General features: G+C 52.0%; 1 protein-coding gene across 4 annotated transcripts; it reads left to right on the forward strand.

Moving 5' to 3' along the window:
• Positions 1–375: 375 nt before the first annotated feature.
• On the forward strand, positions 376–11,484 carry LOC139358695 (ral-GDS-related protein-like). 4 transcript variants are annotated; one of them, XM_071080232.1, is made up of 13 exons: positions 376–553; positions 980–1,090; positions 3,157–3,329; positions 4,705–4,898; positions 5,039–5,352; positions 6,117–6,332; positions 6,697–6,800; positions 7,301–7,370; positions 8,914–8,988; positions 9,469–9,543; positions 10,129–10,152; positions 10,503–10,624; positions 11,173–11,484. In XM_071080232.1, exons 1-13 carry the CDS (start codon positions 413–415, stop codon positions 11,210–11,212), a joined length of 1,659 nt encoding a protein of 552 aa, XP_070936333.1. In that variant the 5' UTR covers positions 376–412; the 3' UTR covers positions 11,213–11,484. The 4 variants fall into 4 exon arrangements, with proteins under 4 accessions (XP_070936333.1, XP_070936334.1, XP_070936335.1 ...); XM_071080233.1 differs by lacking the exon at positions 9,469–9,543; XM_071080234.1 differs by lacking the exons at positions 9,469–9,543; positions 10,129–10,152.
• Positions 11,485–13,220: the final 1,736 nt, after the last annotated feature.

Here is a 13,220-nt window from a genome sequence, read left to right on the forward strand (position 1 = left end):
TGATGCTAGCATAACTCCCATTGTGCAAGGTGGGGAGAGCCCAAAACACCAAAGGAGTTCTCTAGGGTCTCACAACTGCTAAGATAAAGACTGTTTGACCCAGCACTGGCTGCTCAAACCTGGGACCCTGGTTACATCCAGGTCTTCCCAAGGTGCTAAAGGGGCACACTTTTGCATAATGGTGAACAGGTAAAGGAGTTGACAGGGGAGGGTGAGCGGCCAGAAGCCCAGTGAGGCCTTTGAGTAGGTCTTATGGAAAGGAGGTGCTTACAGGATGGAACCTACAAGATGTGACCTCACTTCCTTGCTAACAGACCCCCAGTAGAACTTAGAATTCTGGTAACTAGGCACCCATATTATACACACAGCCCCATTTCCAGTTCATTTGGCAGGCGACACTCCGGAGAACAACATGTTCTCCTGCTGTGTCCCGACGTGCTGCCGACCTCCTCGTCGCAGAAGAGGCCAAAATGAGAGTCTTTCTCAAGAATATAGACATTGGTTCAACCCTCACCCTCGACGCCTCTGGCCCTTTGCCAGAAGGCACCCACAGGTAACACAGGGCCCAGGGCAGGCCCGTCCAGGCCAGGCCTCAGCTGTGCCCATCAGGGCAGCACCGAGTCCCTCCCCATATGTTTGGGGGAAACAGGAGATGAGGGGCCCTCCCTGGACAGGAGCAGGTAGGTTGTCAGGTGTTTGGAGCCTGGTAGGTATGTCAGGTTCACCGCCCAGACCATGCCTGGCAGGATGGGAAGTTCAGTGTCGAGGACACAGTTTGCCGCTCAGATGTGAATCCCAATTCATCTGCCGGAGACCTCAACCTTCTCTGGTTGGAGGTCTATGCAGATGCTCCTATGTGCCAAATCCTGTTGGGGATGGGGACACCAGGAAGGAGTTCTAATGGGGGTGTGCCACTGTGGGGTCAGCCAGGCAGGCCACTGACACCTCTTGGCCCGGCTCTCGGGCCCTCTCTTTGCAGAGCTCCACACAGCAGATCAAGCAGGAGCTGTTGGATGGATTCCATTTCTCCAACTTCTTCAAAGAAGGGCAGGGGCCCACCGCCACCAAACACGGCCAGTGCTGCTCTGGGGTGAGATTGGGTACAGAAGGGTCTCCACAGACAGGGACTCCAGAAAACCAGGGTGGGCCCAGGACTCAGACATGAATATGGGGACTCCCTAAGCTCTGTCCTAGGGATTTCCCACTTGAGTGGCCCAGTGTTCTCTTCCAAAGGAATCTGGCTGCCATTAGTCCCCAGTGGCAACTTGGTTATAGGCAAAGTCCCTTTCATCCGTCAGAGGAAGATCAGAGAAAATCCATCTGTTTTCACTTTACGCTAAGCCAGGAGTATCTCAGCATGTTGCCACAAGAATTGAGTATAATTGTAAAATTACAGCAACATACTCATACCGTTATCATTTTAACTCCCCACCGTAAGTGTATCTCCGGCAACAAGCATCTCCACTACCCTGCCAGACCTCCTCCAGGACTTAAAATCCAATACTTCTACACAAACAAGGTGGGGGTGGACACTGATTACAAGAAAAGAAGGTGAAGCTACTCTATGCATTTGTCTTTAAAGCGCCATCTCACAGAACTCATCCCTGCAGGCCCATCAGGCAGGAACTATACCCTTGCATCTCACTGTAATATTGCTTAAGGGAGGCCATGCTCCACAGTGGGTCAGCCTCTCAGTGCCGGTGGAGCCTATAGTGATAAAATTCCCTTTCTAGGAAGCCTTTCTACAGGGAGCATAATCCTATGTGTGTCCTAATAGGTTGGAGCAGTTTCCCAGGGCTGCCATAACATGGCACGCTGACTGCAGAGCTTAATCACAGAAATTTGGTTCCTCACAATACTGGAGACTGGAAGTCCAATGTCAAGCTGTCAGACTGGGGTGGTTTCTCTGGGCCAATCTCCTTGCCTTGGAGATGGCTGACTTCTATCTCGGTCAGCACAGGGTCTTCTCTCCAACTTCTCTGTGCACTCACCACCTCTCCTTGTAAGAACCCCAGGCATATTAACTTAGGGGCCACCCTAATGAACTCACTTCACCTGAATTACCTCTTGGAGAACTCTGTGTCCAGACACAATCACATTCTGAGTCTCTGGGGTTGAGAACAGAAACGGTTACATTTGGGGGAGGGGACACAATTCAACCCATAAAATATACAAATCCCCTGTGGAAGACAGATACCCGGGAAGGGAAATCTGGGTGAAAGGATGTGCAGATAGCAAGTTTCAACAAGTCTAGCCAGTTGACTTTCCAAAAGGGCTCCAGCTGGTTACACGGTCACCAGCAGCCTCAGCCTCTGAAGGTAGCTGCTTCTCTGAACACAGCCTCCCCTGAATACTAACATGCTTTTAACTTTTTGCCAATCTGCTGTCTGTGTGGCAGAGAAAATCACGTTGTTTCATTTCCACTTTCAAACGTACACTTGCGTAACCTTTCACGGGTTCCATACCTGCCCGCGTTTTCTCTTCCACGAGTCGCCTGGCAGATCCTGGGCCTTGGGATACACTTCCTCCCACCCTGGAGTCTTCTGGCATTTTCCCCTTGGCCAGGGCTGGGATGGCCATAGCTGTTTCTCCAGACTCATGTTCATGTTAAAGGAACAAAAACAATGACATCCCTTTAAGTCAAAGGGTTCTTCTAGAGCATCTTGTCCTGTGTGCTGTTGCTAAAATGAGGAGGGGACGAGACCTCCCCAAGCCCTTCCCCTCCATATCAGAAGTGGAGCCTCAGGTGGCCTACAGGGAATTTCATCCAGTCCTCCCTGTGGAAGGTGCTCACTTCTGACCCAAGTGCTGCTCAGCATCCATGTGACATCCAAAAGCCCATGTCTCTTCTCTATCATGAGGATGATTTGTGAGGATTACAGGGATGATGCTCTTCATGCAGGCTGCTGATACACAAAGTGCCATTGCCCCACAGATGACAAACAGCGTGTCAATGCCTTGAAGGAGTGAATCATTTTATCAATTCTCCATCCTCACATGCAATTTTACTTTGAAAGCCTAGAACCCTTTTCACCATGGGCACCACATGCACAAGTCCCTGAAGGGTTGGTGCTTCTTGGTGTGACTTCCAGATCCCGATCCTCTGGTGGCTCATGGTGTTACCACTGACTCCCACGTCCCTCCTTGTCCCCCTAGTATGAAAATGAGATCTGCAGGATGTCAACTTTCCAGCCCGGCACAGGGGAGAAGCTGTTGGACTCCCTGGTTCCAGCCTTGCTAACTAAACCCATCTCCTCCTATGCCACCTGCCTGGGCCCCTCCTGGGACTTTATCACCGTGCCACACTTTTTGGAACTACTGGTTAGAAGGTGAGTGTCCATCCCCTCCAAGGCACGGAAGTGCCTCTGTGCCCTACTGGCTGTGCCTTGAAGATGCAGCTCTCCGAGACTCGGTTGCCTCCTCTGGAACAGGGAGCAGTGAGAAGATGAACCTCACAGGGTTCTTGTAGGGACTGAATGATCTAAGACACGGCAAAAAAAGGGGTCCCTAGAGTCTAAAACTCTGGATATCTGCTGGGGGTGCTGTGATTCACGTTTATTACTTTTCTCTTCCCACTCACTGAAGTAGCTCTCAGCATTCTGCCTCAGTGGCCCATATCCCTCGCTGTTTGGAAAAGCACATAGAAAGCAAGTCTACGATGGCATTGGTAAAACATGTCTGAGATTCCTTCTGGCTGGTCTTTCTCCTTCACACAGACAGAAGAGGGGTCCCTTGGTGCTGAAAGAGGAACCACAGGTCCACTCAGATGTCTGGAGAGGCTCACTGGGGTTCTCCAATGGTTGGGGCTCACTCATTCAACACATACATACAAAATACCTTATTTGTGCATCGTTCTTCTTGTGACTTGGCGTAATTTCATAAAGCAGAAGACAATCCCTGGGCCTCGACTTACTGAGAGTCAGGTGCTCACAGGAGACAGAATAAACAGGTCCTATCTACACAAAGTTAGAGGTGAAACCCTCATGGCCTCATCTACATATGGTGGCATCCTCCCAGATTCTGACTAGAATGATGGAGCCCAGCAACAAGTATAAACTGGGTGGATTTAGGGTTCTAAAGAGCCTTTTCATCCAGAAAACATGGGGTAAAAGATGTGGCCTTTGCCTGGGGAGACCCTAAAGGAGTCCTGGGGCTCATACTTCTTATAATTCCCACGAGAAGGCTGACATCTGGAGACTTCCCCCACAAAAAGTAAATTGTGAGTTCTGTATATGGAGACTTAGGTGCCCTGCAAAGGAGAGGGAAGGCTGGGGTCTCAGCTGTCCGCTGAGAGACCCATGCCCCGTGCCGTGGCTTCCCAACTCTACCTGTCCTCCTGCAGCCAATATTTGCCCCTACCCTCCTAACCCCAGGACCAGGGGACCCAGAGCTGGAGCTTGATGAGCAACCTGCTCACAAATCAGCCTGGAGCTGCAGTCTTGAGTGTCCAGGTGCACAGGGCTGTGCTCCAGGGCCTTTGGGAAGAGAATGTCAGTGGGACACTGGGGCGCACAAGGGTCTGTACAGCCCTGCTGCGTGGCCAGGTCTGCCCCTTCCAGGACAGCACTGACGGCTTGGGGAAGGGTGGGGCTGTCCTCTACACAGGCAGCAACATGCCAGGGACCCAGAACCACGCAAGTGTGCCCTGGAGGGTTATATGGGAGAAGGCCAGGCCTCTGACTCAGCTGTCCACTCCATTACCAGCACCATCACCTCCATTCTGTTCACCTGGCCCCTTGAAAACTCTTCAGTTTGCTATCAGCCCCCACAACGGTCATCTTTCCGGATAAAGCTGGCCTTCAGGAACTTCGCCTGGCCTGGACTGGGCGTGGAGGACCATCAGGAACTTGTCCTAGGCCAGTTGGTGCTTCCGGAGCCCAACGAGGCCAAGCCAGATGGTGAGGTGGCTTGCAGTCTGGAAGACTTTCCAGGGGTGGTGTTGTGGGGTTACAATTCCCTTACATTTCATCCGGTCATTTCTGTGCTTGGAAAGCCCAGTGAAAAGTGACTGGTGTCATGACCTTTTCTCCTTTTCCAGATCCTGCTCCACCTCCTGGGCAACACGCATTAACAATGCCGGCCCTGGAGCCAGCACCACCACTGCTGGCGGACGTGGGGCCTGCTCTGGAACCAGAGTCAGGTGCAGCCCTGGGTGCACCAGGATATCTATATTCAGCACCAGGACCAGCACCAGGGGAAGGGTCCCCTCCAGCAACACTGCTGGAGCCACAGTCCGCCTCAGAGTCCCCCAGTCCCTCTTCTGGGACTGTGAAGAACCAACTTGAGGAGATGCCTGACATCACGACCTTCCCTCCCAGGCTGCTGGCAGAGCAGCTGACCTGCATGGATGTGGTGAGCAGCTGGGCTTTGCAGGCTGTGCCTCTGGCACTAGCTGTCTCAGACCAGCCTCTACCCGAGGAGTGGCCAATGCCCTGGGACGAATGTCATCCCCACTTCTTACCAAACATGGGATCTGGATGAGTTTCCTCACGCACAAGCCTTCCCTGTCTGCATGTGGACAGCAGAGATGGCACATCGCCTGTGCTAGCTCCACAGAGTGTGCAGACCGAATGACAGGGGATGGACAGAAAGCAGGACAGGGCAGGTGTTCAATGAGGGGCAGGCAGGGCCATGGGTCACTCACCCAGCCACTTAGGAGCCTCATGACCTTCAGCGCTTATTAGGTGCCTGATGCATACTCGATTCTATGGGAGACACCCAAACAGAGCCCATAGTTGCAGCTGCCACAAGGAAAGTGCACCGGTATGGAGAGAAGGAGTACAGGGCTGACTGGGATGGGAGGAAGACGAGGTCTCAGGACGGGAAGGCCTGAGCCACCTTCTACTCCTTGGAATGCGGATGGCCTGGGAGAAAATGTCACTCTCTCTTCCCACCTTTGTTGGGTTCTGGGCCATGATGCACTCAGGGCCCTCAGTGGGCAGAAAATCAAACCCAGGGACTCCCATATGTCTGGAGCCCATTTTAAAGTTTTCTGAACTCCAGCTCGGTTCCTGCCAGAGACCATGGATGACTGTGAGCTCAGTCCCTGCTTGGGACTGTGGGTGACTCTGAGCTGGGGTGTGCTCTGTCCATGACACTCTCCTCCTCCCCCAAAGGAGCTGTTCAAGAAGGTGGAGCTCTACGAATGCTTGGGCTCCATCTGGGGCCAACGAGCTAAGGAGGGGAATGAGCACGTGGCACCCACAGTTCATGCGACCATCGCACACTTCAACAGGCTCACCAACTGCGTCACCACCTCCTGCCTCGGGAACCATGGCATGACAGGCCGGGACAGGGCCAGGGTGGTGGAGCACTGGATCAAGGTGGCCAGGGTAAGCCATGGTTGGGCCTGAGAATTTCCTCTTTAAAAATGGGGAACTGCCTCTTCTCCTCCAACAGCTTTCAGGATTGGCATCTGTATGTCTGGCTTCAGCCCTGGACATCATGTAACCCCTTCTTATCACAGACCTTGACTCCCATGGCCCAGTGGTGGCTGCTCACTTCTGACCTGGGATCTTCCTTGGGTTGAACTAAAATCCTCCTAGATGAGTGACATTCACTCGGCCCCCGTAGTGCCCTCCTGAGGCTCCCTGGGCCTCTGCTTCGTCCAGGCAGGGAGATCTCAGCACAGCGGGCTGTGGCTTAAGTGGGCCGGGCTCCAACTGTGGACCTCACAGCTCACTCTTCCCTCTCCAGGAGTGCCTACGCCTCAACAACTTCTCCTCGGTGCACGCCATCGTCTCTGCTCTGTGTAGCAAACCAATATATCGGCTACACGAGACATGGGCAGCAGTGTCCAGGTGAGGAGGGTTCCCTCCACGGGAGCATCAGGGTTGACCTAGGGACCCATAGGTCTCCCCATGTGCCTTCAACCACTCTGAAAGGTTCTTGGAGACCAGGGACACTGGAGGCAGGGATGGCCTGGTGGGTGTGGTCACCAAGCTGCCTTGGACTACTAAGCAAGGATTTCCAACTCAGGACTAAGGATTTTTAACCATCAGGAACAGACTGGAGCCAACTGGAGGGTGTCAGGTGTTTATACCCAGCAGTGGAACTGTGTCCAGCTGGAAGCTAACTGTGAACACGCAGGGGCTCATGTGAAGTGGAGATGGGCCAAGGGAGGAGCATGACAGGTCACACCCTGGTCCTCTGGAGCCCTTGTCATCAGAGGACCCTACTGGAAACTCTCACCCATGAAGTTGGGATTCTCTGGGTTTTCAAACAAAAGGGATTGGATTGGAACTCACAAATCTCTCCGCTTATTCCCAAATTTGCTTTTCTTTCTTTCCTCTGCCCATAGCAAAAGCACAAAACATCTAAAACAACTCTGCAAAAAAGACACTGCAGTGAAGAGGGACCTGCTGATCAAGGTACACTGGAGTCTGGGAAATGCAGAAGTGTTTAAGGGTCAGAGGAAAGACTGAGTTTGGAAGGGCATTGGACCTGGTGTGGAGTGGTTATTTTCTTTTGACTTATCTACTAAAAGGGGACTTGAAAAATTCTCTCCATGCCTACCTTGGGCCAATAGGAAGAGAGGTGTGTGGGTCCACAGGCACGTGGGGGCACAGCGGCAGGAGGCCCTGGAAATGGGATGTGGCAATGGCTGCTGGGCTGCGGAGTGGGGGTGATGAGCTGCAGCATTAGCAGGGCTCTGGTTTCCGCGCTTGTCAGTGCTGCTGGCATGGAGCTTCCTCCAGGCTAGGGGGTGGTCATGGTAGGTGGGACTTTCTTTCTTCCTCAAACTAGAAAGCAATTCCTCAGGAAGCCAGGCCTCTGCTGCTGCTTCTGTCTGCAGCGCATCTCCAAAGGCAGTGGCCTCTGCCCACACTGGGGGAGAGGGGGAACAACAACAGGGGAAGCTCATGTGCCAGGGAGTCCAGTGGGCCCCCCAGCTTTGGGTACCAATGGGCATACTCGGGATAGATGTACGTGTTTCCTGGGACTCCCTGCTCTGCCCTTTGCAGACACCCGAAAACGGTCATGTCACAGGATTCTCACCAGTTAGCAGTGACACATGCTCATGACAAGTATCTGGGGGATTCGTGCATTCCTAGGGGATCCTCCCTGACCAGATCTCAGAATATTCCATGCAAACGGGAAGACAACTTGTCACCCCACCCAGGATTCGGGAAAACCCCGCCATGTCAGTCAGAAATGGCACCGCAGGAGGCCACTTCCTGAGTGGAGGAAGAGAGTTCTGTGCACGGAACTCCCCTGGGGGATCGTTGGCGAGGCAAAACCTTTGGCATAGCTCAAACCCAGTTTGTGTGGCACAGACTCCAGTGGGGCTCGGATAGGCAGATGCCACTTAACCAGGTCTCCTAAAATACCCTGTCCCTTTCCCATCACGACTGTGCCTGGCTGGAGACCGAGACACTCAGAGACTCCAGACAACATGACCCTGATGGGTAGTGGTGCTGGGATATTGGGAGAAGGCAGCGGGACAGAGCTTCCAGGATGGGGAGGAGGCGCCTTCTCTTTCGGGTCCCTGGGGAGTCACTGTCCACTCTGGGTCTCTGTTTCCTCATCTGGAAAATGAAGGGATGCTGAGCCTGTAGTGCAGCCCTCACAGGATGGAAATGAGGTTCAAGAAAAGAAAATAATTTGCTGGTGCTCATGCCTGGTTCCTCCTCAGAGGGATGAGGGGGAGAACAATGGCAACAGGAAACAGTACTCAGGAGGCCCTGTGAGGTAGCTGTGGTTTTCATTGCTCTTTACAGAAGAGGAAACAGTCTCAGGGAGGCCCGGCTGCATGAGTGGGTGACACACACAGGGAGTGTGGAGCTGGCCAGTGGTATGAGCACCGTGCCAGGTGACTCACGCCAGTCCCTGGGGATCCAAGTGTGGGGTGGCTGGGGTGTAACTGGGGGAAGAGAGGAGAGCCTCACTGTCTCCGTCACTGGCACCTGGCAGGCGGGGAGCTTTAAGGTGGCCACCCAGGAGAGGAACCCCCAGAGAGCCCAGATGAGGCTGCGGAAGCAGAAGAAGGTGAGTGAGCCTTTGGTGTGGAGAGGCCGCAAGGGATCAGAGGACAGGGCTCCCTTCCCTGCCAGCTGGAGGCCTCCATGTGAAGACTGCAAGGACTTACTCTCCAGTCCTGTCCTCCTGTGGACACTGGGCCTGGAAAACCTCCATTTGAGAGACCAGAGCAAGGGTCTGGGAAAGCTGGACTCAGAGTAGATGCGGGGAAGGATAAGACTGGGACCACACGCCCTTGTGAATTCTTAAAATCCCACCATAGAGGTAACTAGGAGTGCTTGCTAGCTTGGGGGTCAGGTGGGATAGAGGAGGCAGAGAATTGGGAAAGGCAGTGGAGGGTCTTTGGCTGCTCCAACAGGGAGACCTGAAGAGGGGAGTTCTGGGAGACAGGGGCTGGTGGGACTTCATGAGACAGGACCTTGGGCAGGTACCTGAGGGTCAATACTCATCATCACTACACCTCCCCCCTCCCACCCCTCCTTGGCACAGGGAGTGGTCCCCTTCCTGGGGGATTTTCTGACTGAGTTACACAGATTGGATACGGCCATCCCAGACGATCTGGATGTGAGTGAGCCTGGGGCAGGCTGTTGGGAACCAGGATCCTGAGGGAGGAGAGGGTCCTGGACGGAGCCCTTAGATCTCAGCCCTTGCCAAACCTCCTCTCCTGAGAGCCTCACAGCTGCTCCTGTGGGTGGGGGTGTCAGGCCCATCTCATTACCTCTGACTGACAGAGGCTCCATAGCAGCCACCAGTCCCTATTCCCGAGTGGTGAAGCTGCAGAGCTGCCTGACTGCAAAGCTGCTGAGGTGTGGGCTGAGCTGGACTTAGCCTTTCCCTAGAGTAGTCCCGTAACAGGCCAGTGAAATTGAGCCTCTCCAAGGGCAGGCAGTTCCAGGGTCACTGAGCGCTTTCTTTCTATGTGAGATCTCAGTTTCCCTGTCTGTTATCACAGAGGGTTGGGACAGAAAGTCCCTGAGCCTCAGCTTCTATGCCCCTGCTCTAGAGCCCGGAGCCCGGGGCAGATCCAAGTCCTGTCATGTGCACATCCCCTGACTCTGGTGGCCCTGGCAGTAATGCAGCATGGGAAGGGGTGCGGTGGGGCTGCTTGTGGGCCAGGGACCTTTCTGATGGACTCTGTCTGCCTTCCAGGGCAACAGCAACAAGAGGAGGAAGGTGAGCAGCTGGGGCACTCACGTTGCATGAGGGTGGGGATGTGGACGTCACAGTCCACCTTGGACAGGACACTCCCTGGCTCCATCCTCTACATCTTAGGTTTACTGGGAGGGGTTGACACACACAGGAGGAGGAGACCTATCCCAGTGGAGAAAGCGGGAAATGGAATGAAATCAAAGACCAGTTCCTGCAGGAGGGGCTTTTTACATCCAACTCTGAGAACAGGCTGGGGGCTGCATGGGGCCCCCTCAGAAAACTGCCCGAGGGATCAGCCCCTTCTCCCTGCCTACCAAAAGTGCTCTCAGCATCTTCCACCCAGGCCCTGTCAGCATCCTACCTTCTGTCTCTAGGAGGTCCGAGTTCTGCAGGAAATGCAGCTGCTCCAAGTGGCTGCCATGAATTACAGGCTTCGGCCTCTTGAGAAATTTGTCACCTATTTCCCAAGAATGGAGCAGCTCAGTGACAAGGAGAGGTGAGGGCCTAGCAGACGGGCAGAGGGTGGGAGAAGGCTCTCCATTTTTTTTTTTTTTTTAATGTGATCTGGCTCTGTCGCCCAGGCTGCACTGCAGTGTGTCACCATCTCTGCTCACTGCAACATCTGCCTTCTGGGCTCAAGCCCTTCCTCAGTCTCTCAAGCAGCTGGGATTACTGCAGTACACCATGTCCCAGGACGTGGTACAGCCTGTACAGACACCATATCCTGTTGTTCTGCTGTTGTTGTTCTGGTACAGATGGGGTTTCACAATGTTGTCCAGGCTGGTCTCAAACTCATGGCCTCAAGCAATCCATCCACCTCAGTCTCCCAAAGTACTGACAGTAGAGGTGTCAGCCACCCCACCTGGCCTAGAGGAGGCTCTCCTGTGGACAGCAGCAGAGAGCCTATGGCCATGACTCCACTGCCAGCATCAAGCCCTGTTGCATGGGGACCGCTGGGGACCCAGGATTCCAGCTGGGCAGGCACTGAGAGGGGACCTGATGTGTGGCTCATGGTGGCCTCACAGCTGCCTCACTGTTCTGCAGCTACAAGCTGTCCTGCCAGCTGGAGCCCGAATCACAGTAGGCCAGTAACATCCTGCAGTGGCTGGGACCCCACCGGGATGCTGGTCAGAACACTGGCTCTGCAACATCCTTCACCTAGACCGTGACACCAGGGAACCACATCTAGGTGGCTGGCAGCTCAGCTGCATCTGGCCCCTGCTCTTCAACATCAGCTGCTCCTCCTGGCCAGGATCAGGCCATGGGTCTTTTGCCAGGCAGGCGGGAGACCATTTTATGTTTATTTTCTTTAGTGTATAAGTAAGGGTTTTTTTCTTAACTTTCATTAAAATAAAATTTTTAAACACTATTCAAAATGTTCTATAGTTGTTGGAATGAGAAAAGTAACCGCGGTGCAGTAACTGTATACCAGTCTTCAGGATTCATAGTCCAGTATGTCAAATTGAGGCTACGGCTGAACAAGTCATGCAACAGCGTTTATGTTACACATGCCAACCATTTAATGTTTTCCTTCTCTGTTCTAATTAATTAGTGTTAACTCTGTTTAAGGAAAACAAAAAACACAACAAAGCAAAACCCTTAAAAATCAGAGCATGTTACCCAATCTACCACACTTGTTCTACTGACCAGCTACTCTCAAATTTAAATTCTAGTTAAATTCGAGTTCCACTGGGTTACTCTGTCTTAAAATTTAAATATTTAATGAATCACTGAAATATTTACTGAAGGGCTGGAGATGGGAGGTATTTCAGCAATCGGTAGTGCTTGCCTTCTCCCGAAGTCCTGGGCAGAAGGGAGCTGGCCATCAGTCTCCATGAAATACAGATAAACTTTTTCCACTATGGATCTTCCCAGACTTTCTGACACCTCTCCCCTAAGTGAATATCAAGGAAGGAGAGAATCATTTGAGCCCAGAATCGAAAAGGATGTCCCATGGCTTAATTTGAACACAACCACCAGTGTGTTATATCAGAGAAAAAACAAGCCAAAGAAGTCAACATTTCAGGGTCTGAAACATTTCAGGGTCTGAAAATACCCCCAAATCAACACAAAATAAACACCTAAACCAATCCTGCAGCCACAAAGCTCCTATAAGAAAAGTGGGAGTCTGTATCTCAGCAAAACTTGTATCTCTGCATGCAGTTTGCAAAAAAGAAAGAAAACAAAAGCAAAAATTATCTACGGCAAGAAACCCTTAGACCATGCAACTGATTTGGCAATAGTTTTTCTTAATTTTTGTTCTTTTTGGATGGGACACAAAAATCACTGCTAACAAACATGAATACAAACACATGGGACTATACATCATTTCAGAGCTTACGCATGGGGAAGAGGAACAATGAACCATTAAAGAAATCATCCTACAGATTGAGAGAAAGTTCAGCAGAATCTTACCTGTGAAAGGGGTTGTTATCTAACATGCATGAGAAACTAACACTACTCTAACTGGGAAAATGAACAAAACCTAATACCCAAGCTAAAACTGGGCAAAGATCCTGAACAGGCACATCTGAAAAGAAAACACGAAATTCACTGACAGGTCAAAGAGAAGCTGCTCAACTTCACTAATCCTCACACAAATGTCTAAGTACGAACCATGCTCAGATGTGTCTCACTCTAATTAGAATGAAACTTACCAAAAACAACAGAAAACCCATACGTTCACAGGCAGTGGCCAATGCAGAACAGCAGAAAAAGACACTTTTATACGTTACTATACACATGAAGCAAAACAGTTGAAGGTGTCTTAAACATTTTACAACTATCCGTTCACCTAGCAATCCCACCACTGGTTATAAACAGAAACCACATAGAATCTGCTATGTTGAGGAGATATCGGCCTTCCTATGGCGACTGAAGCACTATTCACAATAGCGAAGCTATTCAATCCACCTACCTGTTTGTGCACAGATGAAGGGATAAAAAAACTGCAGTACACAATGGAATCCTCTTCGGCCACAGAAATTCATGAAACCATGTCACCTGCAGCAACATGCAGAAACCTGGAGGACATGACCCTCAACGAAATGAGTCAGGCAGAGAAAGACAAACACGGCATGATTTCATGCATG

This window comes from Macaca nemestrina, chromosome 15 (assembly GCF_043159975.1).
Source record: "Macaca nemestrina isolate mMacNem1 chromosome 15, mMacNem.hap1, whole genome shotgun sequence".
Taxonomy (NCBI): Eukaryota; Metazoa; Chordata; class Mammalia; order Primates; family Cercopithecidae; genus Macaca; species Macaca nemestrina.

Excerpts from the sequence above, each read along its gene's own strand:
- LOC139358695 (XM_071080232.1), top strand. The coding sequence starts at position 413 with ATGTTCTCCTGCTGTGTCCCGACGTGCTGCCGACCTCCTCGTCGCAGA. Across the intron at positions 7,371-8,913 it reads AGAGGGACCTGCTGATCAAG|GCGGGGAGCTTTAAGGTGGC; the intron begins GTACACTGGAGT and ends GGCACCTGGCAG. Across the intron at positions 10,153-10,502 it reads ACAGCAACAAGAGGAGGAAG|GAGGTCCGAGTTCTGCAGGA; the intron begins GTGAGCAGCTGG and ends TTCTGTCTCTAG.